General features: G+C 39.1%; 1 protein-coding gene across 5 annotated transcripts in view; it reads left to right on the top strand.

The window, feature by feature from the left end:
* Positions 1-25310, top strand: part of LOC108714471 (putative RNA-binding protein Luc7-like 2) — a 29303-nt gene extending 3993 nt beyond the window's left edge. For 2 of the 5 annotated variants that reach the window (XM_041590654.1, XM_041590655.1), the window contains 9 exons: positions 3485-3579; positions 8906-9004; positions 9854-9964; positions 11585-11728; positions 14606-14782; positions 16260-16354; positions 17628-17810; positions 23137-23195; positions 24905-25310. In XM_041590654.1, coding sequence (XP_041446588.1) covers positions 3485-3579; positions 8906-9004; positions 9854-9964; positions 11585-11728; positions 14606-14782; positions 16260-16354; positions 17628-17810; positions 23137-23195; positions 24905-25068 — 1127 coding nt within the window. In that variant the 3' untranslated portion in view covers positions 25069-25310. The remainder of the gene's footprint in view (positions 1-3484; positions 3580-8905; positions 9005-9853; positions 9965-11584; positions 11729-14605; positions 14783-16259; positions 16355-17627; positions 17811-23136; positions 23196-24904) is intronic. The other 3 variants (XM_041590656.1, XM_041590657.1, XM_018258749.2) reach the window with 2 other exon arrangements.
* Positions 25311-25759: the final 449 nt, after the last annotated feature.

Raw genomic sequence — 25759 nt, 5'->3', positions numbered from 1 at the left:
AATAATTGTTTTGGGTGACGGGTACCCTTTAAAACTGGAATTTGATTCCAATTTGACACATCTTTAAAATCTAACTTTATATTTTGGGTAGTATTGTTTTATTTTTATTTTTTTAAACTGCACATGGCCCTATTTATTTATTTTTATTTATATCCCCTCAGTTATAATAGAAAATGGCAAATTATTGACTAAAAACTAATTCCAGCAGATGTTTGGGCGCAGTTGTTAGCCTGTGAATAGGTCTGGCCCCATTCAAAACTCAGGCAATATCATTAGGTTGAGGTCTATTTGCCAACCATAAACTGTAATGGTTGCCCTGCCACGTTGATCTTACCACCTGGAGGCTGACTTGAAAAAGCTCAGTGATTGTAAATCCAAGAAAAGTTATGGCGTTAAAGGAGAAGGAAAGCTACCGAAACGGTTTATTGCCAATAGATTAGACACACTAGTGCAAGCTATAACACTATATATATATATATATATATATATGAATAGGTCTGGCCCCATTCAAAACTCAGGCAATATCATTAGGTTGAGGTCTATTTGCCAACCATAAACTGTAATGGTTGCCCTGCCACGTTGATCTTACCACCTGGAGGCTGACTTGAAAAAGCTCAGTGATTGTAAATCCAAGAAAAGTTATGGCGTTAAAGGAGAAGGAAAGCTACCGAAACGGTTTATTGCCAATAGATTAGACACACTAGTGCAAGCTATAACACTATATATATATATATATATATATATATATATATATATATATATATATATATATATATATATATATATATATATATATATATATATATATATATATATATATATATATATATATATATATATATATATATATATATATGAATAGGTCTGGCCCCATTCAAAACTCAGGCAATATCATTAGGTTGAGGTCTATATATATATATATATACCGTATATACTCGCGTATAAGCCGAGTTTTTCAGCACCCAAAATGTGCTGAAAAACTCTACCTCGGCTTATACGCGGGTCAGCTAAAAAAGGTTGCCGCTTACTCACTGATTGAAGTGTGCAGTGACTCCTCCGTGCTGCCCATACTTCTCCCCGCTCGTGGCTTCCTTAGCCCTCAGCCCCTCCCCTCTCGGCTCTCGTCACTCAGTACTGTGTGCGCATTACCGTATTGCGCGTAGGAGCGCACAAGAGTTTAGAAGAGGAGCGCTCGAGACGTGGATGAGGTGCGCGCTCACTCTGTGATACGAGCACGCACCTGTACAGGGAGCGGAGGCGCGCGTCTTCTCCCTTTGTGACGTGCCCTGGGACGCTGCAGCCTTGTAATAGGGGGAAAGGAGGCGGCAGTTTACTTCTCCTTTAATCCTCCGTGTAAGTTTGTGAGCTACCATTGTCAATTGAGAGGGAGGACTGATTGACAAGAGCTGAGAGGGGAGGGGCTGGAGCAGAATTAAGCGAGGAGGGGGGAGAAGTATGTGCAGCAGCATGGAGGAGTCAGTGCATGCTTCAAATCAGTGAGTAAGCAGCAACGTTAAAGCTTTAAATTGGCCATGTCCTAAAATAATTTCTCACCCCTAGGCTTATACACGAGTCAATAAATTTTTCCAGTTTTCTTAGGTAAATTAGGTACCTCGGCTTATACGCGGGTCGGCTTATACACGAATATATATCTATCTATCTATATAACAGCAGGCAGGGGGAGAGGAGCAAACTGAGCATGCTCAAGCCCTAGCCCTGGAGGTTTATGCTGAAAACAGGAAGTCTGATATAGAAGCCCATGTGTACACAATAGAAGGAAAGAAATGCTGTGTTTCTTTTAACGGAGGACTCGGAGCAGCATTACTTTGAGGGTTTACTGGTGTATTTATATAGACCTTTCTGGTAAAGCTTACTTAAAGTGGACCTGTCATCCAGTCATAAAAAGCTGTATAATAAAAGTCCTTTTCAAATTAAACATGAAATCCAATTTCTATTTTTTAGCATTCATAGCTGTTGTAAGCTCATTTAAAAATCTCAGCTGTCAATCAAATATTGTCTGCCCCTCCTCTATCCCTGTGCATAGAGGTGGGGCAGACAATTACTTTCACTTTCCATTCAGCAGAAATTGCTGTTCTCCCGTTCTCTTCACCGTTTAATTGTGTAGCCAGGGCATGGACATCAGGTCCCCCATTCTGGTGCAAAAACAAGATTCTGAGATGATGCAAGGCTTACCTTAATAAGTTTCCACAAAATGGCGCCTGCTTGCTATAATTATGAGTTCCCAGACTGATGGAAACAAGAATCAAATAATTTAAACAGTGAAATTAAAGTTCATTTTGCTTGACCAACATGAAAAAATAGGATTTGCAATAATTGTTTTGGGTGACAGGTCCCCTTTAATTTTAACCTTTCCTTCTCCTTTAATATTTTATACATATATTTTCCATTGTAAGTGCTGTCTTGAGATACAGAAATCGGCCCGAGCTGATTTTAGTTTAGAGTGGTACAGACAGCTGCCAGCATCCTTATGGATAAATAGACCATTGTACTTGGATCTCGCCTTTCTGCATTTCAATTGTCTGCATCAAAAGACATAGAAAAACAAAATAAACATAGAAAAAACCGGGGCTCCAGCGGATCACATCATGAAAAGTTTTGGCAAACCACAGAGCACGTCATGGGTAATGCTGATTCATGTTGGTAAAATGTTGCACTCTATGCAGTACTCCTGGGTCTTGACTAGTGTAAGTACTTCTCAGGTTTGTATGCATAATTATTCCTGCACCCTGCTGTAACCTTACCCTGTAACCCTCCTGTATTGGCAACGATGGACTGCTCTGAGCATCTAAGACTAGCAGGATTGTTCCTGTAAACCAATAAGCAAATTATTTTTACACACTAGTCTTTTTAATCAGAGCCTTCTGCATGGCTCACTTGGACATTCTAATATGTGTCCAAACATGTCACGCTAATATCACGGTACTCTGCACTGTCCGGTGGTTTAGATAGTGTGCAACTTCTTTGGTCTGGACCACTTAATCGTAAGCGGCCAAACACTTTTCCTTGGGCTATTCCGTGCGACAGTGCTGTAAGTTAGTATACACAATATATCAGTCATTTTATAATGGTGCAATTGCTGAATTATTTATATGAAGACCCTAAATACTATCCTTGCTCTTCCTATAACCTCAAGCTTTCAGTTAGTAGATCAGATGCCTGTTGTTGAAAGCATTCATGTATAAAGCAGTGCACTGAATGAATTTTTGTAAAAAAATTTTTAAGGACTTCACTTTTTTGTGGCAAGTTTCTGTAATAGATTTCCCTGTGTTTCTGTTCACATAGTGCCAGAAACACACTATTTGCAGAAGTTGCATCCATCAGTACTGCTTGGACACTCAAGCAGAAAATGACATGCTCATTCACTATATTAGGATGGCAACATGGTTTTGTACACACACACACACATTATTTTAGGTTAGAAGCGTTAGACTAATATGAAGTATGCCGGGCTCCTCTTTTACAGGTGATACTACACGGCAGCGGATCAAATTTAACGATGAAAGGGTATGCAAAAGCCACCTGCTCAACTGCTGTCCTCACGACATCCTCTCCGGAACGGTTCGTATGGTTTTTTGGTCTATTTATATCACCAATCCTTCTTGCTGCTTTCCGGCCCATGCTAAACTTAACATTTCTAACACCACCTAAACTATTCAAAAGCTTTTAGGAGTGCAGGCAGAATATACTATAAAGGAAATGTACTCTAAACGCCTGTGAATTAAGTGCAGGTCACTTTTTGGAGAAATTTGCAAGTTAAGGGGAACCCGTCACCCAAAATAATTATTCCAAATCCTATTTTATGTTAGTCAAGCAAAATTAACTTTAATGACACTGTATAAATTATTTGAATCTTGTTTTCATCAGTCTGGGAACTCATAATTATAGTAAGCAGGCAGGAGCCATTGTGTGGACACTGTTATTAAGGCAAGCCTTGTATCATCTCAGAATCTTGTTTGTGCACCAGAATGGGGGACCTGATGTCCATCCCCATGCCCTGGTTACACAATTAAACGGTGAAGAGAACGGGGAATGTGGGGAAAGCAGTGACATCTAGGAAGTGCTGAATGGAAAGTGAAAGTAATTGCCTGCTGTTTACAACAGCTATGAATGCTTTAATAAAAAAAGAAAGATTTTGGATTTCATGTTTAATCTGAAAAGGACTTTTAATATACAGCTTTTTATGTTTGGGTGACTTTAACATGTTTTGGAATGTGGCAGGACAGGCATGATGTTTATCAACACACTCAGGCTTGTGCAAATAGTTTTAGTATCCTCTGCCACAGAAAGGGAAGATTGTATCCATATTTTACCTCTTTATATCATCCCTCTTGTTCATTTGTGAAATAATTCCCAAAGACATTTGCAGGGAGGTTTTATACCCCATATAACATTGGAAAGATCCAACCAGTGGGTCCCTTGGATTATCCTTACAACACATTTCTTGAGCTTTACATATACTGTATATTGGGGTTATGCTTGTATATGTGAAAATTGCAAGCTGGTGAAGAACAAGTTAGGAAAACCTAATGAATAAGTAAAAAAACCCAGGACATCACTGATGTTGCTTGGTCCATACAATATACTACACCAGTGCTGTCCAACTTCTGTGGTACAGAGGGCTGGAATGTTCAGGTGTTGAATCCCTGTTTTTAAACCACACCCATGTTAACTTTTATGAGCATATCCACATTAATGGTGGTAGCATGCCAAAAAACTAAATGGTTGATGCTCACTGCAGGGGTATCACTCGTATGTGAAAAATATTATTCATATTAAGACATACCCTAAAATCCATTTGCCTCCTCCTTCCCTGTGGATAACACAGAAACTCCCAGCACATAAGGGCCTCTAACCACAATTTCCAAATGCTAACAACCCTCCAGAACACAATGCTGGTCCCCCTCCAGCAGTATGCTTGTATGAGGTGTGAACAATGTGGGCACTTTCTTAGTTGGAGGTGTGAACAGTACAGGGCTCTAGGGGTGGAAAAATCTGGGGGGGGGGGTTACATGTGTGAAAATGCAGGACAGAACAGTCTGAATTTGAGGTTTAACAATGCAGGGGTCAGTTTACTGGGTATTGATACCTTTTGAAACCTACACAAGGTAAGCAAGCACAAACAGCTAGACTTTCATGTGGGGGGGGGGCACACAAGGGGCGTGCGGGCCACCAGTTGGACAGCCCTGTACTACAGTCAACTACAAGAGGTCCTCTGCACTCAACCCATTATCAATATATTTAAGACAGAGACATTTTGTGCATACTGCTACTAAAAATGACTTACCCTTTAAACAACACAGGGGTTGTTTTTCCATATATTGCAATATATTTAAACTGGCCAACTACGTCAAAGTCATCCCATATCTGCCCAGTCCTACGCTTAATTTTCATCTGATTCATTAAGAATTCAATTGCTTCATTATACATTTTACAAAGGGACTAAGTTTTACCTGCAACTTACTAGCTGCTTTAAAAGTAAAACTCCTAAACTTGGCTGCCCTTGGCAGCCCTGTACTACACCATGGAATTGCACTGCTGCTTTCTGGCCAACAAACCAGCAGATTAGCATTCACCCACACAAGTGTTGCTAGGGCAAAGATCTTGCAGCTTTCTTTAGGGCAGAGAAACTTGCTGCAGTTTTGGGGGGGGGGGGGTTTGGCCAGGGACAAGCCTCTTCTTTGGGGCAGCTAATCTCCCAAACTTGCCTCACAAGGAAACTTCGAAAAACAAAGCATTCCAAGTGCCACCCAGTCGACGATTTTATTCTATCCGGTGGGGAGGCAGAAAAGGAGATTTGTCGTCTGGTAACTAATCTCCCCGAATTACAGCGTATGTCTCTGCCCTTAGAAAATGTCACAATCCACTGCATGCAGGTAGCAAAAAAAAAAAAAGCAATCCTAGCCAACAGCTTTTGAAACATCTGCCTATCAACATAAAAGGAGAGGGATACTTTGTTTCTGAAAAAACTAGGGGCACAGATACAGTAGGCCAGTAGGAATTTATAGGTGTCACTCTTAAGTGAAAAATTTACAGGGACAAGATTATATTTGTTATTTGCATTTACACACGTGAAGGATAACCGGGAATGTTACACATAACCCTGTAAATAGTGCTCATTCCTGCATGACCCCCTTGACAAAGATCTCCTTTACCTACAATGCACGGTAAAATTAAACCTAAACTTTATTGTATTGGTAATCTGCTTAACAGAAACCTTGTTCTTGTCCCCTTTCTAAAATACACACGTGACTGGAGGTGTAATGAAAAGAAACTTTGTGCTGAAACTTGATGTTTGGGGGGGGGTGTTAAAGTGAAACCGCTTTTGCTATAAAGGAAAGTAATAGACTTAAACAGGTGATTGTAATGACTGCCAGCTGTTGTCTTGTGTGAAAGGCATATACAGACTTTTTATGGGATTAAATTACTTCTAAAGATGGATTTAGGAAGCAGTGTGGTATTTATGTCCAGTTCATGTTGGAAGGAGGTCAGTGGGATGAATACAAGCACTTTAATGGCATTCAACTGTCATCCAGTGTCTGAGCTGTCTTTTAAAAAAGCACAAGACTCCACTGTCTGAACGCCAGGATAATTGTGCATTTCTAGCAGTAGGTTGTATCACAGTAAACAATGGTTATGTGATTTGAACTTGAATGTTTCATCTGCCCAACAGAGTCCGATCTCTTGGTTTAAAAACTATTTTAGAGAAAATGTAAATCCTTTTAAACAAATAAATATATGTAAAGTTACTTCTGAACATTACTTCTCTTCTACTTTGTTTTTTTTTTTTTAAATTGCTATTATTGTGATAGGGCAGTCAGTTGACCACCCTAACAGTCAGAAGGAAATGTAATAAAAGTAGAAGGAATTCTGTGAACAAAGGCCCATGATTTGTTTTCTATGCAGGAGGGACTATATTACCCAGATATCCACTCAGTCTGTCTGCACACAGATGCCGTGCCTTTTACATGTAACAGAGCAGATGGCAACATGCCTTGTCTCTCATGTGCTAGCCAGCCAAAATGCTCCTCTAGAAGAACAAAGGGACAGACTTTTTCTCTTTTGAAATTTCTTTGTCTGACAGGCCAGTTGGACAGAGTGAAACGGCGCCATCTGCAAGTCCCTTTCATTACATTAGCAGTGTTAAATTGCTAGCATCTAAATAATAAGAAATAGAAAAAATAGTGCTCTGAACAATTTTACATGATTTTGTTTTGGGTTTTCATTTTCTTGTTCAAATCTGTGCAATTGTTTTATTTATCTTTAGAATCCAGGTTCAGTTGTCAGCCATTTTCCAATCAGCATTGTCCGTTAATTAGCCCATACAGTAGCACCCATCTTGTTTTATCAGCAGGACTAAGGGTTCAACGCTTAATAATAAAATCAATGACTGTAGTATATGCATTTTAACAGATCCTTAAGGATGGTCATAGCCAGACTCTTTGGAGATTGGCTACACAAATTGCTAAAATATGCACTTTTAAGCTCTTGGCGACCTGCTTATATTTTTCACGCCATATATACAGTAATTATTTCATCATTTAGTATTATAAATGTCATTTGTTAACAGTTTGTCATTTTTATGTAGCCAAAGTGATCCAGTTGACTTTTTTTCCTTCTGTTTAATGTTTCATCTCTCTTGGAGAGATGGATTGAAAACTGGCTTTTAGGTTCAGTATTAAGTAACCTCAGGTGTTGCAGATAGGAACATTTAAATGTAAAATAAGTTGGAGAGAAACATGCAAGAAGTTCCTAGGCGTACGAAATATAGAATGTTGTTGGCAATTTGTAGCCTCTATGTGGACTGACAGCCTACAGGAGACTGTTTGGCAGTACACATGGTTTTTGTACAACTAAAACTTACCTCCAAGCCAGAAAATCAAAATTAAGCACCTGGTTTGTGGCCACTGGGAGCAACATCCAAGGGGTCGGAGAGCAACATGTTCTTCACGAGCCACTGGTTGGAGATCACTGTATTAAAGCATGCTTGTCAAATATAAAAGTGCATATGTCACAGTTTGTATTTGGTGTTAGTGGCATCACTTGTCACATGACTCCCTGAAACCTGCAGTCTTCTAATATGCAACACTGCTATATAATAAACTTTCAGACATTTCATTGGGGTTCCAGGGCATTGATAAATGTAATTGGCATTTATGGGGCTAACAGGTTTTTGGTGGTCCGTGCCCTCCTAAAGCACACCCTGGGTTTATCAATAGACCACTGGTTTAAAGTGGGTTCTGCTGACTCGTGCTGTTTGTGTCCATTCCTCCCTATAGCCTTTCTCTTTGAACCTGGTTTCCAATACTTGACATTCTTTTAAAAAAATTGGACTCCCTGGAGCAGTTAAAACAATGTTGAACAATTGTATGCTTTTGTCATTAGTACTACAGGTATGGGACCTGTTATCCAGAACGCTCGAGCCCTGAGGCTTTCCGGATAACAGATCTTTCCATAATTTGGAAGTTCATACCTTAAGTCTAGTAGAAAATCATGTAAAGATTTAATAAACCCAACAGGCTGCTTTTGCTTCCAATAAGGATTAATAATATCTTAGTTGGGATCAAGTACAAGATCCTGCTTCATTATTACAGAGAAAAGAAAATCTTTTTTTGTGCTTACTGATGTCATTTCGGTCACATGACTCAATGACTGTTGTAAAATATGACCATATCCGAATTCACCTTGGTGTTCCTTGACCTGTGTAAACACTCTGTTTTCAGTCTTGTCCAGTATATAGTCATGCTACTCTCTGGGGATCTATCAGTGTGGGTACATTATTTAATATATACATTATAAAACAAGGTATCTATTAGGTTACTAGAATATTTGATTTAAAGGACAGAGATGTTTTCATTCTCCTCTTTTTTTTCTCCCCTTTAAATAGAGGATGGATCTGGGAGAATGTCTTAAAGTTCACGATCTTGCCTTAAGAGCTGATTATGAAATTGCATCCAAGCAGCAGGATTTCTTCTTTGAACTTGATGTAAGTGGTTTCACTTCCCAGTTATATATGTAAAAGAAACAAATATAAAATATGATTCTGACTTGCCTCCTGGTCTTTCTCAACTGCGTTTCAGTACTAATTTGGCTGATGTGGCACTTAATTTAAAGCCCTATTATGAAGGGTTTTATATTAAGGCAACAGGTTGTATAAGTAACTATAACTGGAGAGGGAAAGAAAGGGGATTTGGATTTTTTGAACATTGTTTGCTTGAAAGTGTCATAACTATCTATTGTATCTTAGACAGAACAAAAAAGAGGGAAGTTTTTTGGCCCCTGAAAGAAGTAAACCCCTTATTTAAAAAAAAAAAACCTACCCTACATAGACCCCCAGACTAGCTGCTACCCCCGGCAAATGCCCCTAACTTTTTACTTACCCCTCGGTGCAGATTCACGGCAGCCATCTTCTTCTCTTCGGTCTTCATCGGGAAGTAAGTTCCGGATCAGCGCATGCGCAGTTGGAGCAGTCTTCGGGTTTCTTGTCAACTGCGCATGCGCCGAAAGTGAAGCGCCAGAAGAAGACCCGGTGAAGACTGCAGAAGATGGTTGCCGTGAACTTAGATGACGTGATTCTGCACCGAGAGGGTAAGTAAAAGTTAGGGGCATTTGCCCGGGGTAGATGCTAGGCTGGGGGGGGTGGGATTGGGGTCTATGTAGGGTAGGAGGTTTAGGGGTTTTTTAATAAGGGGTTTACTTCTCATTTAAAATTCTTTCTATAGCTAACTGTTTAAAATGGGATTAAAAAAAATCCTAGACCAAATCCTGGTAATTCCTTGTTGACTGTTAGCAATAGACTGTGCTAATATTTACTAACCTTCGGTTTCGCATGCAGGCTATGGATCATTTACAGTCATTCATTGCAGATTGTGACAGAAGGACTGACATTGCCAAGAAGAGGCTGGCAGATACTCAAGAGGAAATAAGTGCAGAAGTTGCTGTTAAGGTATTTCTAACCATTTGTGATTTCTGTTTCGTAGATTATGAGAGTTCTGATTTTGCAGTTTAACAGCAGGGAGAGGGCAATTTTGTTGCTATTTCAGTGAAAATCCATTAAAACAGAATTAAAACCTACAATAGTCCTAGAAATCCTTTAATAACGTAATGAACTTATTGTACCATCCAAGAGGATCAGCAATCTAATAATAGTAATAGTCCTGCCTTCAAATTTATTCACAGCAGCACACCATCTTCTGATTTTGCTAAACTATCTTTTGCTTTCTAGCGGCAGCACTTATGCACAGTGTGTTCTGCTGTTGAGAAGAATTGGGATTGTCAGAAAATATTATTAAAGGGCTTTTAGTATGATGGAAACAATAATACTGAGAATTGGTTTTCATTTTTTGTTTGTGGTTTTTGAGTTAACTTTTTATTCAGCAGTTCTCCAGTTTGCAATTTCAGCAATCTGGTTGGTAGGGTCCTAATTACCCTAGCAACATGCATCAATTTGAATAAGAGACTGGAATATGAATAGGAGAGACCTGAATAGAAAGATGAGTAATAAAGTAGCAATAACAAATGTGTAGCCTTACAGAACATTTGTTTTTAGATGGGGTTAGTGACGCCCAAAAGCTAGAAAGAGTCGGAAGAAGGCAAATAATTAAAAAAAAAAAAAAAATAATGAAGACCATCTGAAAAGTTGCTTAGAGCTGGCCACTCTATAACATACTAAAAGTTAACTTAAAGGAAAACTATACCCCCAAAATTAATACTTACGCAACAGATAGTTTATATCAAATTGAATGACATATAAAAGAATCTTACCAAACTGGAATATATATTTACATAAATATTGCCCTTTTACATCTCTTGCCTTGAACCACCATTTCGTGACTCTATCTGTGCTGCCTCAGAGATCACCTGACCAGAAATACTACAACTCTAACTGTAACAGGAAGAAGTGTTGAAGCAAAAGGCAGAACTCTGTCTGTTAATTGGCTCATGTGACCTAACATGTGGTTTGTATGTGTACACAGTGAATCTTACGATCTCAGGGGGCGGCCCTTATTTTTTAAAATGGCAATTTTCTATTTATGATTACCCAATGGCACATACTACTAAAAAAGTATATTATTATGATAATGGTTCATTTACATGAAGCAGGGTTTTACACATGAGCTGTTTTACTCAGTATCTTTTAATAGAGACCTACATTGTTTGGGGGGTATAGTTTTCCTTTAAAGGTAAACCACCCCTTTACCATGTATTTTTACAGCACCAACATATATAATATGAATTAATTACTAATCCACCATGTATTGTGAATTGTATATATGCTCATTGTGATTTTGTCCCTAAGTTTAGGTAAATTAGAATGTAGGCTCTCACAAGCAGGGCCCTCCCTCCCCTACTGTATCTTAATAATATGCAACTGTAACTGAATCAGTTTTGGAGAAATGTTTGTCTGAATAGGTCAACTGTTAGTTCTTCTGTTTGTATCTCTTTACTCTGTAAAGCACTGTGCAAAATGATGGTGCTATATTAATGATAAAATGAATGCTGTACTGTATTGTTTTTGTACTCTTGGCTTTTTTTGAGGATATTAATACTTTGGTTGTTTGTTTAGGCAGAGCAAGTGCATGAACTCAATGAAGAAATAGGAAAACTGCTGGCCAAAGCCGAGCTACTGGGAGCTGAAGGAAATGTGGAAGAGTCACAGAAAGTCATGGATGAAGTTGAAAAGACAAGAGTTGGGAAAAGAGAAGCTGAGGTTTGTAATGGATGACAATATAATCAAAATATCTAATGGTTTATTTTATTATTTTTTTAATGTTTGTGTGTGGATGAATGTAGATACATGTATTTTACAGACCTATATGAACAGATGTGCAGTGTGCTGCTGCACCTATAAATACCCCAAAGTATAACTTTTGGTGACAGTGTAACAGAATTCTGTTATTTGCGAGTGGTGAAGCATATTTGAATAAAAGAAACAAACTAATAATCCTTCTCAGACACTAGATGAAGAGCATTGGGAGGATGCTATAGATAATTTATATGCCTTTCTAATCTCTTTAAGGGATGAAATAGTCCAATTTAAGACGATTCACCAAATATACATCACGCCCCGAAGGCTCAAGGTTATGGGTAGACTAGAGGGAGCTAAATGTGCAAAATGTGGTACAGAGGAGGCACGTTTCCTACATTTAATCTGGGACTGTCCCAAGGTAATATCATTTTGGAGGGAGGTAACTCGATATAGCAATGAATATCTGTCCCTGAAATTTGTACTCCTGAAATCTGTTTACTAGGTATAATAGACAAAGTGGTGCCCCTACAAAAAACGAGAACATTATTAGGCTCTATAATGTTCTATGCAAAAAAGCTGGTCATTATGAAATGGGTCCTAATGCTCCCACACTCCAGCAGTGGGTTGACCTAATAAATGCTCTCAACAAGTTTGAGAGAATATGGAACCTATGGCTGGATGGTAACCCCCAGGTCAGATGACTAAACTCTAAATGCAAGATATAATGAGTTGATTTGAGGCCTTGTGCCCTCTGATGTGACATGACAACCACTCTTTCTGCAAACAATTGTACCCAGTCTCTTCTGCAAATGTCAAGTATGATTGTCAATTAATTGGTAATTTTGTTTATTGTTTTTTTTTCTGTTTAAAATGTTTTTTTCTGATGCAAAATAAAAACATATATACAAAAAAATTATCCTACACAGATGTGTAAGAAGCAAATTCATTGCCCTGTTAAAATAACTTAATCGCAAGCTGATGGTAGCACAAATGAATGAGGTTTGAGTGTCTGGGTATATGATGGAGGCGCAAATAAGCCAGGGTAGGGGGTTTGCTTTAGCTCACCTGTTATAAATCTGTTGCTCTCAGTGTACACTCTATGAAAAGTGGTGGGATATGACGGTAATATTGTCTTCAGCTTAAAACTTCCAGTTTTGCCATTCCTTTGTGTATGGGATGCAACCTTGCAAGCTGAGGGGGGGAAAACGAAGCATGCAGATGAAGATCTGTTGCAGTTTAACACAGTGCCACATGGGATAATGCATTTGTACTCTGTTTTAGTTATATAAATTTAAACAAAGTCTTTCAGTCATCGTCCTGCTTCGTAATAAGAATGTAACAAGGTGGTAAGTGCAGGGGAGCTTAAACAGTTTGCGCAGTTGAAAGAGGAGTTTGGTCTACAAAATCATATGCTTTTTAGATTCCTCCAATTGCGACATGCATTTTCTGCCCAATTCCCGGAGGGCACATTATCGATTACCCAATCAACCCTAGAAGGCTACTTACGGAAATCAGACCTTTCTAAACCCCTAAGTTGGTTATATACCATTCTATTACAGGATAGCTTTGATCCCATTAAGTGTATCTGCAGGAAATGGGCTCAGGACTTTCCTTCTTTGGAGGTAGAAACCTGGAAGGATATTCTTGAGCAGATACCGGAAACCAGCATTTCTGTTAGGGACCGATTCATACACACCAAGTTTCTCAATAGAGTGTATCTGACCCCACACAGGCTGGCGCAAATATATCAAGGGTACCCTGACTTGTGTTTCAAATGTAACGCTGATAGTGGCACTTATATGCATGTGTTCTGGGAGTGCCCTAAAATTCAACGGTATTGGGCAGCGATTCTTGCATTTATCAATGCCTCGTTGGGTCTCCCAGCTGTACAGACGCCTGCATTTTGCCTTTTGGGATATTTCGAGGATCTAACTCTTTCATCCAGTGCCAGAGTGTGCCTCCAGCAACTTTTACATTATGCAAAGAAAGCAATTTTACTTACATGGAAGGCCCTGGCACCTCCTACCTTAGCTTTCTGGATAAAAATTATCAACGACATTCTCCCCAGTCACAAATTGACTTATATAATGCGTGGATGCCCAGGCAAGTTCAGCAAAATCTGGGATAGGTGGCTTGCGGCATGCAAGCAGATACTGCTGCCATTTGACTCGCTGGAAGCGAACTGCTCCTAACCTGGTTCTTCATTACATGTTATGCCCTATAATATAATGGGAATGCTCACCCTTCTATCTATCTCTCTCTCTCTCTCTTCTTCTTTACTTTCTTCCTTCTTACTTGCTTTGTGTTTATAAATTCAATAAAAATAATCTTTCAAAAAAAAAAGAATGTAACAAGGTGTGCTTCCCTTCTGACATAAAAGCGTTAATTAAGTGTGCACAAAAAGAGCTCTTTATATTTATATATTGGTTGTATTCGGAAGTAATGGGAATTAAATTATAAGGGCACTTCTAGGTCAGAGAAGCTTAGTTCACGTGTAAGAGCCAATTTAGGCTAGGTCCAGACAATTGCAGATTTTAGCCTGGGGAGAAACGCAGGGTGAAAATCCTGCTTTGCCTGTACATTGAAGTATACGGTGTAGACACACTGCAGATTTTGGTACTGAAACTTGACATTTTGCTTTTAGCGCCAAAATCCTTCCTACAGAATGGGCAGCAGCCAGGCAGGGGATTCCCTGCATATAGTCCATACCATCTGGCTCTAGTCTGTCTTTGGACTTCTGAATGTAACAATCTTGCTGCTTTGACAATCACTTAAAACAAAATAAACTTTTTCAAAGTGACCGTACTGAGATGAAAACATATATATGTTGTCTTTTAGGAAATCTACCGTAATTCCATGCCTGCATCCAGTTTCCAACAGCAAAAGCTACGTGTTTGTGAAGTCTGTTCTGCCTACTTGGGTCTTCATGACAATGACAGACGACTGGCTGATCACTTTGGGGGAAAGTTGCATTTGGGATTCATTGAAATACGTGAGAAATTAGACGAGTTGAAGGTAAACCATAGCTGTTCTTCTATAAAGGAGGCTAAAGCCGACCAACCAGAGCAAATCTTTATAAGCGATCATTAATGAACAGTTCATCCTTAACAGTAGATTTTAACGTAAGACTTTTTGTCATGTTGTCCAAAATATTGTGTGTTTATTGAGCGACAGTTGTCTGGCAGAACCCGCTGGAAGCAGGGGCGGTGACATATAGGGACCCCCCTTTTGGCTCTGCATGCAAGTTAGGCAGCGGCAAGAATTGCAGCCCACAATGGCACCCTGTCCTTGCTGGCCGTGTCTTCTGATGCTGCGCTCTGCTTCTCTTGCTAGATTTTTAATTCGGCATAAGGTGTAGAGCACAGCTTGCCCTAGGGCACAAGTGCTTCCGAAGTGAGTACTAAGGGCTACGATCTTGATGTAGTGAGTTGCTGCTATTGCTGTGGATTGCAATGAGTAGCGGGTTTTTAACAGGACTCCTTTACGGTGGTGGCACACGTGTAGATTCTGTGGAGATTAGTCACCCAGCAACATCTCTTCTTTGGCGACTAATCTCCCTGCAATGCCTTCCTGTGAATCGCCAGCGGGATGGCACTCTGATCACTTCGTTTTCCAAAGTTGCCTCACGAGATTACTTCAGGCGACTTTGGAAAATGAAGCTCTCAGAGTGCAATCCCACCGGTGATTTACATTCTAGCCGGCGGGAAGGCTTTTCGGTGGAATTAGTTGCCCGAAGAAGAGGGGGTTTGTCGATGGGCGACTAATCTCCCCGGAATCTTAGCGTGTGTCACCACCCTTAAAGGGGTTGTTCACCTTGCAAACATTTTTTGTTTCAGATTGTACATGAGAAAAAAATTAATTGCTTTCTCTCCTCTTTTTCTAAAATTGCAGTTTAAACATTTTTTTTTTGTTGTATTTAACTTTTTAAAAGGTAAATTCACAGAAAAAAAACACGTAGTATTAATCTATTTACAAAAGGGCCTTTCATTTTTCCCGGGGCAACCCATCCTGTAAGTGCAGACCTCTGGAGTGAAGCCTGGACACCTGGAGGCAGGGCAATAGAATAATCTGTAGCTCCACTTTTCCCAGTATCCACAGGGCTTCCTCCTCCCACAGGAACAGTTTCTTTTGTCCTGCCACAGGAGATACTTCTCTGGGGATTTAGTTGAGGCAGATGATTATTACATGCTTTTCTACAGTGCTCTGTATACCATCATTACTTTGTATGCTGGAGTTTTCGATTTTACTCTGCCTCTGTAAAAAAGTCAACACTTGAATTCATTCTCCAGTATTTCTGTGTTACTCAGACTTTACAAACTTTGCCCGTGGCAAAATTCAGCCATATGTTGTGTATTGCTTGTGTCTGTCAGTGTAGTAGGAGAAACAAGGATTAAAATTCTTGCACCCCCAGCCCCTTTTATGAAAGTATGAACTCCAGAGCATAAATGTCCTTAATTGTCTTTGATTATTAATAGTCTATTTTCTTTCTTAGAGGCTAGTAGCAGAGAAACAGGAGAAGAGGAATCAAGATAGACTGAAACGTAGAGAGGAGAGGGACAGGGAAGAGAGAGAAAAACTCAAAAGAAGGTAAGCAACTGGTTTAAAGTTTTCGACTACATATTGCAATATTTTTCAATGTTAGAAAAGAAAAAAAAATAGTTTGAAACACCTTGCCCAGTCTTGAGTCGGATTGTGCTGCACAGAGCATAAGATGGTACATGGCCTTATTATCTCTAGTATACTATTTGTTTAGTGAGCGATATAAGTCAAGTTAATTTTCCTACCCAGTACTGCCTCTATCCTACTCCTGGCCTAAGGAACATAGGGGCATATTCACTAAAGAGCAAATTTTCAAATGTGAAGACTTCGCCACACTTCGAGAAATTCACTAAAATGCAAAGTTGGGTCTCTGCACCTGAACGCTGCCGAAGTTTCACCAGCACCGGTTCATCATTCAGCATTTCATAGCAAACTTTTGCTAAGGTCATAAACAACGTTAGTACACTTGCGCTAAGGTCAATTTGAATAGGGCAGGTACATATAGGTCATATATATTTGTCTTTAGACGTTGTTCTAATTGTTGGTGCAAATGATTGAAGTGGCCGCTTATAAAAAATGTCCAAGGGAGCAAAATAAAGACAAGATCCTCTAATGCCCTAGACATGAGCCCTCCCTAAAACAAATGTAACGTGCCCCTCACTAAAAAAAAAAAAAAAAAGTTCAAATAAAAATTTCTAATAATTACAACTTTTAAAGACAACCCCGATTTTAAATATGAAAAAAACCTCAGTTATTTTTCCCAACTTTTATGATGTTCCGGCATACAGGAAATGATGTCACTGACATAAGATTGAGGAGGATGTAGCTTCATCTTATCAGTTTGCCAGGTCTATGCTGGTGAAGGAAACTGTTGCGAAATGGGTAACGTAATGAAAAGGGCGCAAAACTGCTCTAGCAATGATCTCTTTTGCTAGCGCATTGTCATCTACGCCTGTTCATAAATTGGCAATGTTCCTGCAGATGGTATTTCTGGCAAATTTTCACTAGCAACTGCCACTTTGCCCATTAGTAAATCTGCCCCATAAACTTTTGCAAGTCCAGCAGGCATTGCTTTTGCAGATACTGCTGTTTGTTGTAGAGCTGCTGTCATTAGAATACATTTCCTTTGTTTACCTATAAAAATTTATATATACTACATTCTTTGTGGTTTCAGTGCAAATATGGTCTACAGATATTATAATGTTACAGCAAAGTGTAATTCTCAATATAAAATACATTTCCAGTGCTTAAATAAAGGCATTTGCATTTTTGGCTAAAGATTGTGTGCCAAATAAATCGTATACATTTTATTGCCTGTCAGATCTAAATCCAGAGAAAGACGTAGACACCGCTCTCGCTCCTCATCTAAGGACCGCAGAAGAAGAACTCGCTCTAAATCCCGTGAAAAGCGACCACGGCATCGTTCTAGATCAGGTAGTCGCAGCAGAAGCCACAGCCATCACCACAGCCGTGACAGGAGCAGAGACCGTAGCTCCAGAACAAAGTAAGCCAGCACCTACTGTGCCTGCTTGTTGAATGGAAGTCTGTCAATCATATGTCTTAAAAGGATACTATCATGGTATATAAAATTGTGGCCTATGAACTGACTTTCCCCATCTACTTTCATTAGTAAAACCAATTCTAAGGCTAGGTGCAGATAATAAAGGATTTCATCCAATTAGGACAGTTGAATAGGAGATCTCTCATGATGGCAGCCAAACAATTTATCACTGTATCACTTTCCCATGAGATTTAAGTAAAAATTGAGCTGCAGAAGTCCCTTGTTTGCCTTGCAGTTTCTCCACTTTAGTTTGTGGGATTGGATGGAGAACATCAGCTATACCCTTTAATTCAGCCCTCTCTACACTGAGAACTGATTGAATATAAAGTGGCAGTTGTCACTATTTTGCCAAGACAGTATGCTTTTAAATTTGATTCTTTATAGATTGACATTCATTACTTCCAACTGCCGGAACTGTTTAATAAGTTGCAAAATAATGCAGGAAGGTAGCCGTGAGCATAATGGCTGTGTCAGCCAAAGTTGTCTTTCAGAAAAACGATGACTTGAGTAATTTTATAGGTTAAATAATATCTACAAATTGATACTTCTACTTTGTCCTTGGCTTTTGGGAAAATTGGGCTCTGGCCCAGTCTGGTTATGAAATATCTGTTTAAAAATGTAAAACTTGTTTTGCTAAACATAACATAAGGTATCACAAACTATTTGAGACCAATGTTTTGTTTTTGAATTGTGCCATTTTTTCCTAGATTCTCTGTAAAGACACTTATGGAAATAAAGACGTTTGTATTTGTGTGTTTACCTGAAAAGTGTGTGTGTGTGTGTCTCTGTCCATTTTCTTCTCCATCAAGGAGGGTCTACGACAGATGAGCAGTTAAGTGAGACAACTGAAAAAGTTCACAAATAGTGATTTAAAGGAGAAGGAAAGGTAAATTACAAATAAAGTTGTATACATTGCCCATGAAATGGAGAGATGCTTACAGGAATCGTTGCTCTATACGTTTTCCCCTGTTTCTGTAATCCAAGATTGTAGTAAAATTTTTTGCAAGGTGCATATAATAGAAAATCCATCCCTCTCGCTATCCAAGTCGGCTCTAATAGGGCTCACACATGCGCAGTTGAAATTTTGTAAGCCCTGCGCATGCATACCCTATCCTTTACTTCCCCCATGCGAGTGGTGATATTGAGGTCAGGTGGTACAAGGCAACATCGTCGTTGACCTCTAGTACTCCTCCCCTTCATGCTACATCGCCAATAGGAATGATTGCTACAGGTTGCTATAGCAACGTGATCGTTCCTTGAAATATAGCTTGCGCTTAGTATTGATAGGACCTTCTAAAGATTTCACTGAGTGGGAGTGATGCGAGCGTTCATGGGGGAGGACTAAATTTAGCGCATGCACACTTCACACAGGGAAACACAGGACGTGATGCGCACTCGGGCCAACATGGTGGCCACAAAGTTTGTAAAGGGCTAAAACTTAAACAGCGCGGTGTCAGTGCGGGAGAGCAAATTGGGCAGCGAAAGTAATGCAGTTCAGGAGGGGTGCACCCAAGCAACAATAGGTATAAAAAGTTACCTTTCCTTCTCCTTTAAGAAAACGGATCATTGCATGGGTATGGGAAAGGAAATCCATTATTCAAAAAGAGCTATAATACAGGACTGGAATTCTACGTCAACGAAAAATGCCCTTTTTTCAAACTTTACCTTGAATGTTTTGGTAATTTACACCTCTAACCCAGACATACCCAGCACGAGTCTGTTACAAATGAAACTGTCACTTTAGTAGTGTTGCTTTGTGATGAAAGCCCAAATCCCTTCACTTTTCAACTGAATCTGCTGGTGATGTGAAGGAGCTGATGGGGCCTCACCATTTGTGTCTCTGAAGAAGGTGGGGGTTAATATTTTCAGAATGTGGACATAACTGAACCAGAAACCCTACTTTGTGTCAGCCAGTGGTATAACTGTGGGCTCCAGCTGTTCCTGTGTATCAAATGACAAGTGACAACATGTATGTGTGTTCCATTTGCTGACACAAGAGCAAGGTGCATTATTCATTTAGCTCCTATTTAGCATTAAATACAAGTTCTTGCTGTTTGTCTTCTGCAGACTATATTATACTAAATAAAATAAGTCACAAAAAAAGATTGACATCCACAAAGAGAAGCAAATGTCCAAGGCATCTCTCTCATGGCAAGATCCACTATTTTAGCTGCTAGGTCTTTGCCCAATTTGACCACCAGGTGGTGAATAAATCCAGTGGATCCAATCAGTTGGATCAAGTAAAGCTGTTAGGAGAGGGCTGCATTCATGGGAAGCAGCTCTAGTCACTTCACAGGTCTTTTTCATCCTTTCTAACAGATATCTGATAATCAGTCTGAAAACTCATTGTATTGGCATAGAAAAGGCAATAAGCTGATGGCTGGATGGCAGTCAGTATAACTGCTAATTGTGGGCCTGGAAGATGACCGGCATGTTACATTTAAGTTGCACTTGCTGTGGAGAAGATTCAGGAAAGACTTCTGGCTGCCCCACTTTGTATTTAACTATTACACTGACAACATTCATTGCTTGTAGTGAATTTGCACTTTGGGCAAGCAGCATGTATGACACTTGATTAGTCTCAAACTTTCTTAAAGGGGTTGTTCACCTTCAAACAACTAGTTGGTTTTCAGATCGATCACCAGAAATAACGACTTTTTCCAATTACTTTCTATTTTCTATGTGTCACAGTTTTTTTCTAATATTGAAGTGTAAAGTGTCCTTCAGCTCTGGGAGGGGAGTCGCCAACCCTGTAAACGGATAAATTTCTTATATTTGTCCCTGCTGAGCAGACTCTCAGGGTTTCATTACAGGCAGCTGTTAGAATTGATACAATAGTTGCTGATACTCCAGAGATGTTGCTGAGAAATGTATCAACTAAATGTTGCAAAATTGTAACAGTTTAGAATCTGCACCTGAATTACTGAGCTGCCAGACTCAAACACCAGAGACACGAACATTCAACTTTAAACTTAGATTTTGGAAAAACAGTAAAAAAAATAAATAATGGAAAGTAATTGAAAAAGGTCTTTATTTCTGGGGAACAATCTGAAAAAAGTGTTTGGAAGGTGAAAAACCCATTTAATACAGACACAAAGACATCACAATATTGTGCTCTGATTTCAAATACAACGAATGGAATTTATTCTTAAATGGGGAATCTGCTAAATCTTTTGGATATTTAAAGAAAGGCATTAGGAAGTGATCACACTGGCAATGCAAATTATATTTAGTTTTCAAGTGCTAAGACTAAGGGCACTTGCTGGAAATGGCCTGGAATTGTAATAACGGGGGCAGCATTTATGTGTTAATGATCATCTCCCAAACTCTGTGTAATAGAAAGCAAATGGATGTGGTCTTTCAGTAGGAACCAAGGCATGGCGTGAAATTAATGAATAATACTTGCCTCTATTCTGTGTAATTCTAGCTTGTGTATGGAAATCTCATAACTATCTCATAACTCATAAATCTCATAATCTCATAACTAACCCTGTATTATCTCACATTCATGTAATATGTCTTTCTCATAAGAATCGAATAAAAGTCATTATTTTACAATTGTTGCGTTTTGCTTCTAGAGCAGGTTTTTTTTTTTGCTATTTACCTTTGTGTGTCAACAATGAAACCTAGCATTTCTAGTATTTTTTAAAGCACGAAGCTTAATATATTTTATAAAACACGGATATGTGATCTGTTCTCTGGACAAGTATTATCCAGCAAGCTCTGAATTACGGAAAAGCTGTCTCCCATAGACTCCATTTTATCCAAATAATCCAAAGTGGTCACCTTTTTCTCTGTAATATTAAAACAGTACATTGTACTTGATCCAAACTAAGATATAATTCATTCCTATTGGAAACAAAAAATCCTATTGGGTTTATTTGTTTATCTGATTTTCTAGTTAACTTAAAGGAGAAGGAAACCCTGTAGAAAAAAACCCGTACCCCCCACCCCTTGTAGACCCCTCCCCCCCGGGAAATGCTCCATACTTACCCCTCCTCGCAGATTCTGTCAGCGGACTTCACGGCATCCATCTTCTGGGTCCTCAGTAAACTGACTGGGAGATCGGCAATATCTGTTCATTTCAACAGACAGAGGACCCGGAAGATGGATGCCATGAAGTCCGCTGCCAGAATCTTCGAGGAGGGGCGAGTATGGGGCATTTCCCGGGTGGGCAGTTAGTCAGGAGGGGGGTGGGGGGTACGGGGTTTTTTCTACAGGGTTTCCTTCTCCTTTAAGGTATAAAGATCCAAACTACAGAAAGATCAGTTATCTGGAAAACACCATCTCCCAAGCATTCTGGATAACTGGTCCCTTACCTGTATAATAGAGATGGTTTCAGTAATATATATATATATATATATATATATATATATATATATATATATATATATATATATATATATATATATATATATATATAGAAACGTAGTAACGGACAGCACTCGCTTATAATGCTCAAAGGTATCTTTATATCAAATACCACTGTTGCGTCGCAAGCACATTTTTGGGGCAACGCAACAGTGGTATGTATCCTTGCCTTGACTGCAAACAGTGCCGACATGTGATTAAAGGCAAATTTTTCTTACATCCAGGTACTGGAGATTCCATTCGAATTAGGGGATACCATACCTGCTTATCACAATTTGTGGTGTATGCGATAGTTTGCCCATGTGGCATGATCTATGTCGGGGAAACTATCCAAAAGGTCAAATCACGGATATCACAACACAAGTCCACCATTAAATTGGGAAATACTGCTTTACCATTGTCACGTCATTTTAAAGAAAAGGGACATACTGTGGATCAACTACGGTTCATGGTATTAGAACATGTGCCCCCCTTAGTTAGGGGAGGAGACCGTGAACTTAGACTTAAACAACGGGAAGTATGGTGGATTAAAAGGTTAAATTCACTTCATCCAGCAGGCCTTAACAAGGATTACAATTTATATTTATTTTTGTAGCTATATCTGTTTCTACATGTGTTATGTATCTAATTCAACCAGTGTTCAGTATACATTGTATCAACCCTGTATAGAGGATAATGAATATGTTGCGATGTCACTTCCTTTGATGATCCTTAAATACTCACATGGATTGTGTTTGTTCTTGATACCATTGCTACACATGGCTTGATAAAGAGCCTATGTAGGCTCGAAACGTCGCTTTTTATATGTGCATACATATGGTGATGTAATTTTTTAACATTTGATATAAAGATACCTTTGAGCATTATAAGCGAGTGCTGTCCGTTACTACGTTTCTAGATTGTGGAGGATTGACCGGAATCCCCAAGGGACGTGCACCGCTGAACTTGCTGTAAAGCGTGAGTGCTGTTGCTACTTCTTTTTGTATATATATATATATAATACAGTTGAATCCCTACACTTTATATATATATATATATATATATATATATATATATATATATATATATATATATATATATATATATATATATATATATATATATATATATATACAGTTGCTTTTCCTTTTTTTTTGGGGGGGGGGGGTAAGTATTTACAAGCTTTGCATAGTTTTTGGAAGTGACCAACCCAGTCTTCCAGGCAGGTTTGCTGCAGCTTGTTCAGTCAGATGATTTGTGCATGTCTCTTATAAAACAGCACCAGAGATTCTCATTGAGATTGGGGTTTTCACTGGACATTCTCCCTTCTGTTGAGCCACATTTGGCCATGGGTTTGTGTTCATTATCCAGCTAAAGATTAACTTTCACCCAATGTTTTCTACTGCCTGAAACTGGTCTCTGTATTTTGTACCAATCCTTCTTTTATGCGTCAACTTCCTGCTGATAAAAGCAGCTCCAACACCGTCATGTGATAATGTTGCCACCCCCATGTATCAATGTAGCATTGTTGTTTGTGATGTGAGGGCAAATATGGGCTGAGAAATGCTCCCAACTCAGCCCCTCTTGACTGAGAAATGTTACTGAATGCCTGTAATGCCATTCTAACGAGAGACGCACCAACATGAGTGCACAGATTTTTTCTGTTACATTATATTAAAGGAAAACTATATCCCCAAAATGAACACGTAAGCAACAGTTCATATCATATTAAGTGGCATATTAAGGAATCTTACCAAACTGGAATATATATTTAAGTAAATATTGCCCTTTTACATCTCTTGCCTTGAACCACCATTTCGTGATGGTCTGTGTGCTGCCTCAGAGATCACCTGACCAGAAATACTACAGCTCTAACTGTAACAGGAAGAAGTGAGGAAGCAAAAGACACAACTCTGTCTGTTAATTGGCTCATGTGACCTAACATGTATGGTTTGTATGTGTGCAAAGTGAATCCTATGATCCCAGGGGTGGCCCTTATTTTTTTAAAATGGCAATTTACTATTTATGATTACCCAATGGCACATACTACAGGTATGGGACCTGTTATCCAGATTGCTCGTGACCCAGGGTTTTCCGGATAAGGGATCTTTCCGTAATTTGGATCTTCATACCTTAAGTCTACTAGAAAATCATTGAAACATTAAATAAACCCAATAGGCTGGTTTTGCTTCCAATAAGGATTAAATTATATCTTAGTTGGGATCAAGTACAAGCTACTGTTTTATCATTATAGAGAAAAAGGAAATTAATTAGAAAAACTTGAATTATTTGATTATGGGAGTCTATGGGAGACGGGCATTCTGTAATTTGGAGCTTTCTGGATAAAGGGTTTCCGGATAACAGATCCCATACCTGTACTAGAAAAGTTTATTATTATGAAAATGGTTTATTTACATGAAGCAGTTTTTTAAATATGAGCTGTTTTATGCAATATCATTTTATAGAGACATACATTGTTTGGGGGGGCTGTAGTTTTCCGTTAAGCAAATCAGCATGTTTGTTTTATATCAACAAGTTTGTGCTTTTCTTTTTTTTCCACTTCTTCCCGCTTCTTTTTGTGGTTGGATGTAGAATTTAGCAACAGGCCTGCTCTTTAGGTCTGCGGTAACTTAATCCAAACAAAAAAAAAAGTCTGATTTATACAAAGATTCTTGAATTCCATTCAGGTCATCCACAGATAAAGAGAGACCGTCGAAAGATAGAAGTCCCAGGGATCAGTCGAGAGAGCGTGAGCGCAGGCATAAGAAGCGCAGCTACGACAGCAGCAATGGCAAGTCTGAGGGACGCAGCTCAGAGGAACTGGAGGCTGGAGAGAAATGATGCCCTATAGTCTGGGTCACTCTAAAGCTGCCTCTGTTCTGCTTCAAGAGATAATGATGCAAAGAAGACTGTTGTCACCTTGGTAGAGAAATTGTTACAGTCTGAGTTTGGATTTCCCTGCCCTTTTCTCTATACCACCATTGTATTCCCAACCATCACATTGGAGTTTGGATTTTGCTTATGCATTCAGCCTATACAGTATTGGAAGCTATTTCTGCCCTAATAAAAACATCATTTCCCCCTTCCACTGAACTATATTGTGTTTCTGGTGGTCCTTTTCAAGCTGTCACCTTTTGTTGCGTTTGCTCAGCAAATCTCATTTGATTGATGTGTTTGACCTGGATTTAAGGATTACGAGTGCTCGCCTACACGCTTATTCTGCTTCTAGCAGGGTAACAATTGCACAGCACCTTATTTAGTAAGTATTTAAACATAGAATTCTAAACGATTTCTCTGTAATGTCCATCTATGGTCCCTATTGAAACTCCAATGGCAGTCCCTAACTGAGCTTCCACAAATAATTATATTCTTTTTTTACACAAATGTGTGTCCTTGGATTATGAGGAAACCATTATAGTTTCTCTGATTTATAGGAACCCCTTAGGCTGACAGGTAATTACAAAGTTATGGATTCTGAGACTAGAAGTCTCTCCACTTTGCATAGCGGGTGGTGCACTGAGTCTCTGGAAAGCAGAGGGACT

The sequence above is a fragment of the Xenopus laevis genome, chromosome 4L (genome assembly GCF_017654675.1).
Source record: "Xenopus laevis strain J_2021 chromosome 4L, Xenopus_laevis_v10.1, whole genome shotgun sequence".
Taxonomy (NCBI): domain Eukaryota; kingdom Metazoa; phylum Chordata; class Amphibia; order Anura; family Pipidae; genus Xenopus; species Xenopus laevis.
Note: the sequence above shows the minus strand (reverse complement) of the source record. Positions and strands in the feature narration are given on the sequence as shown.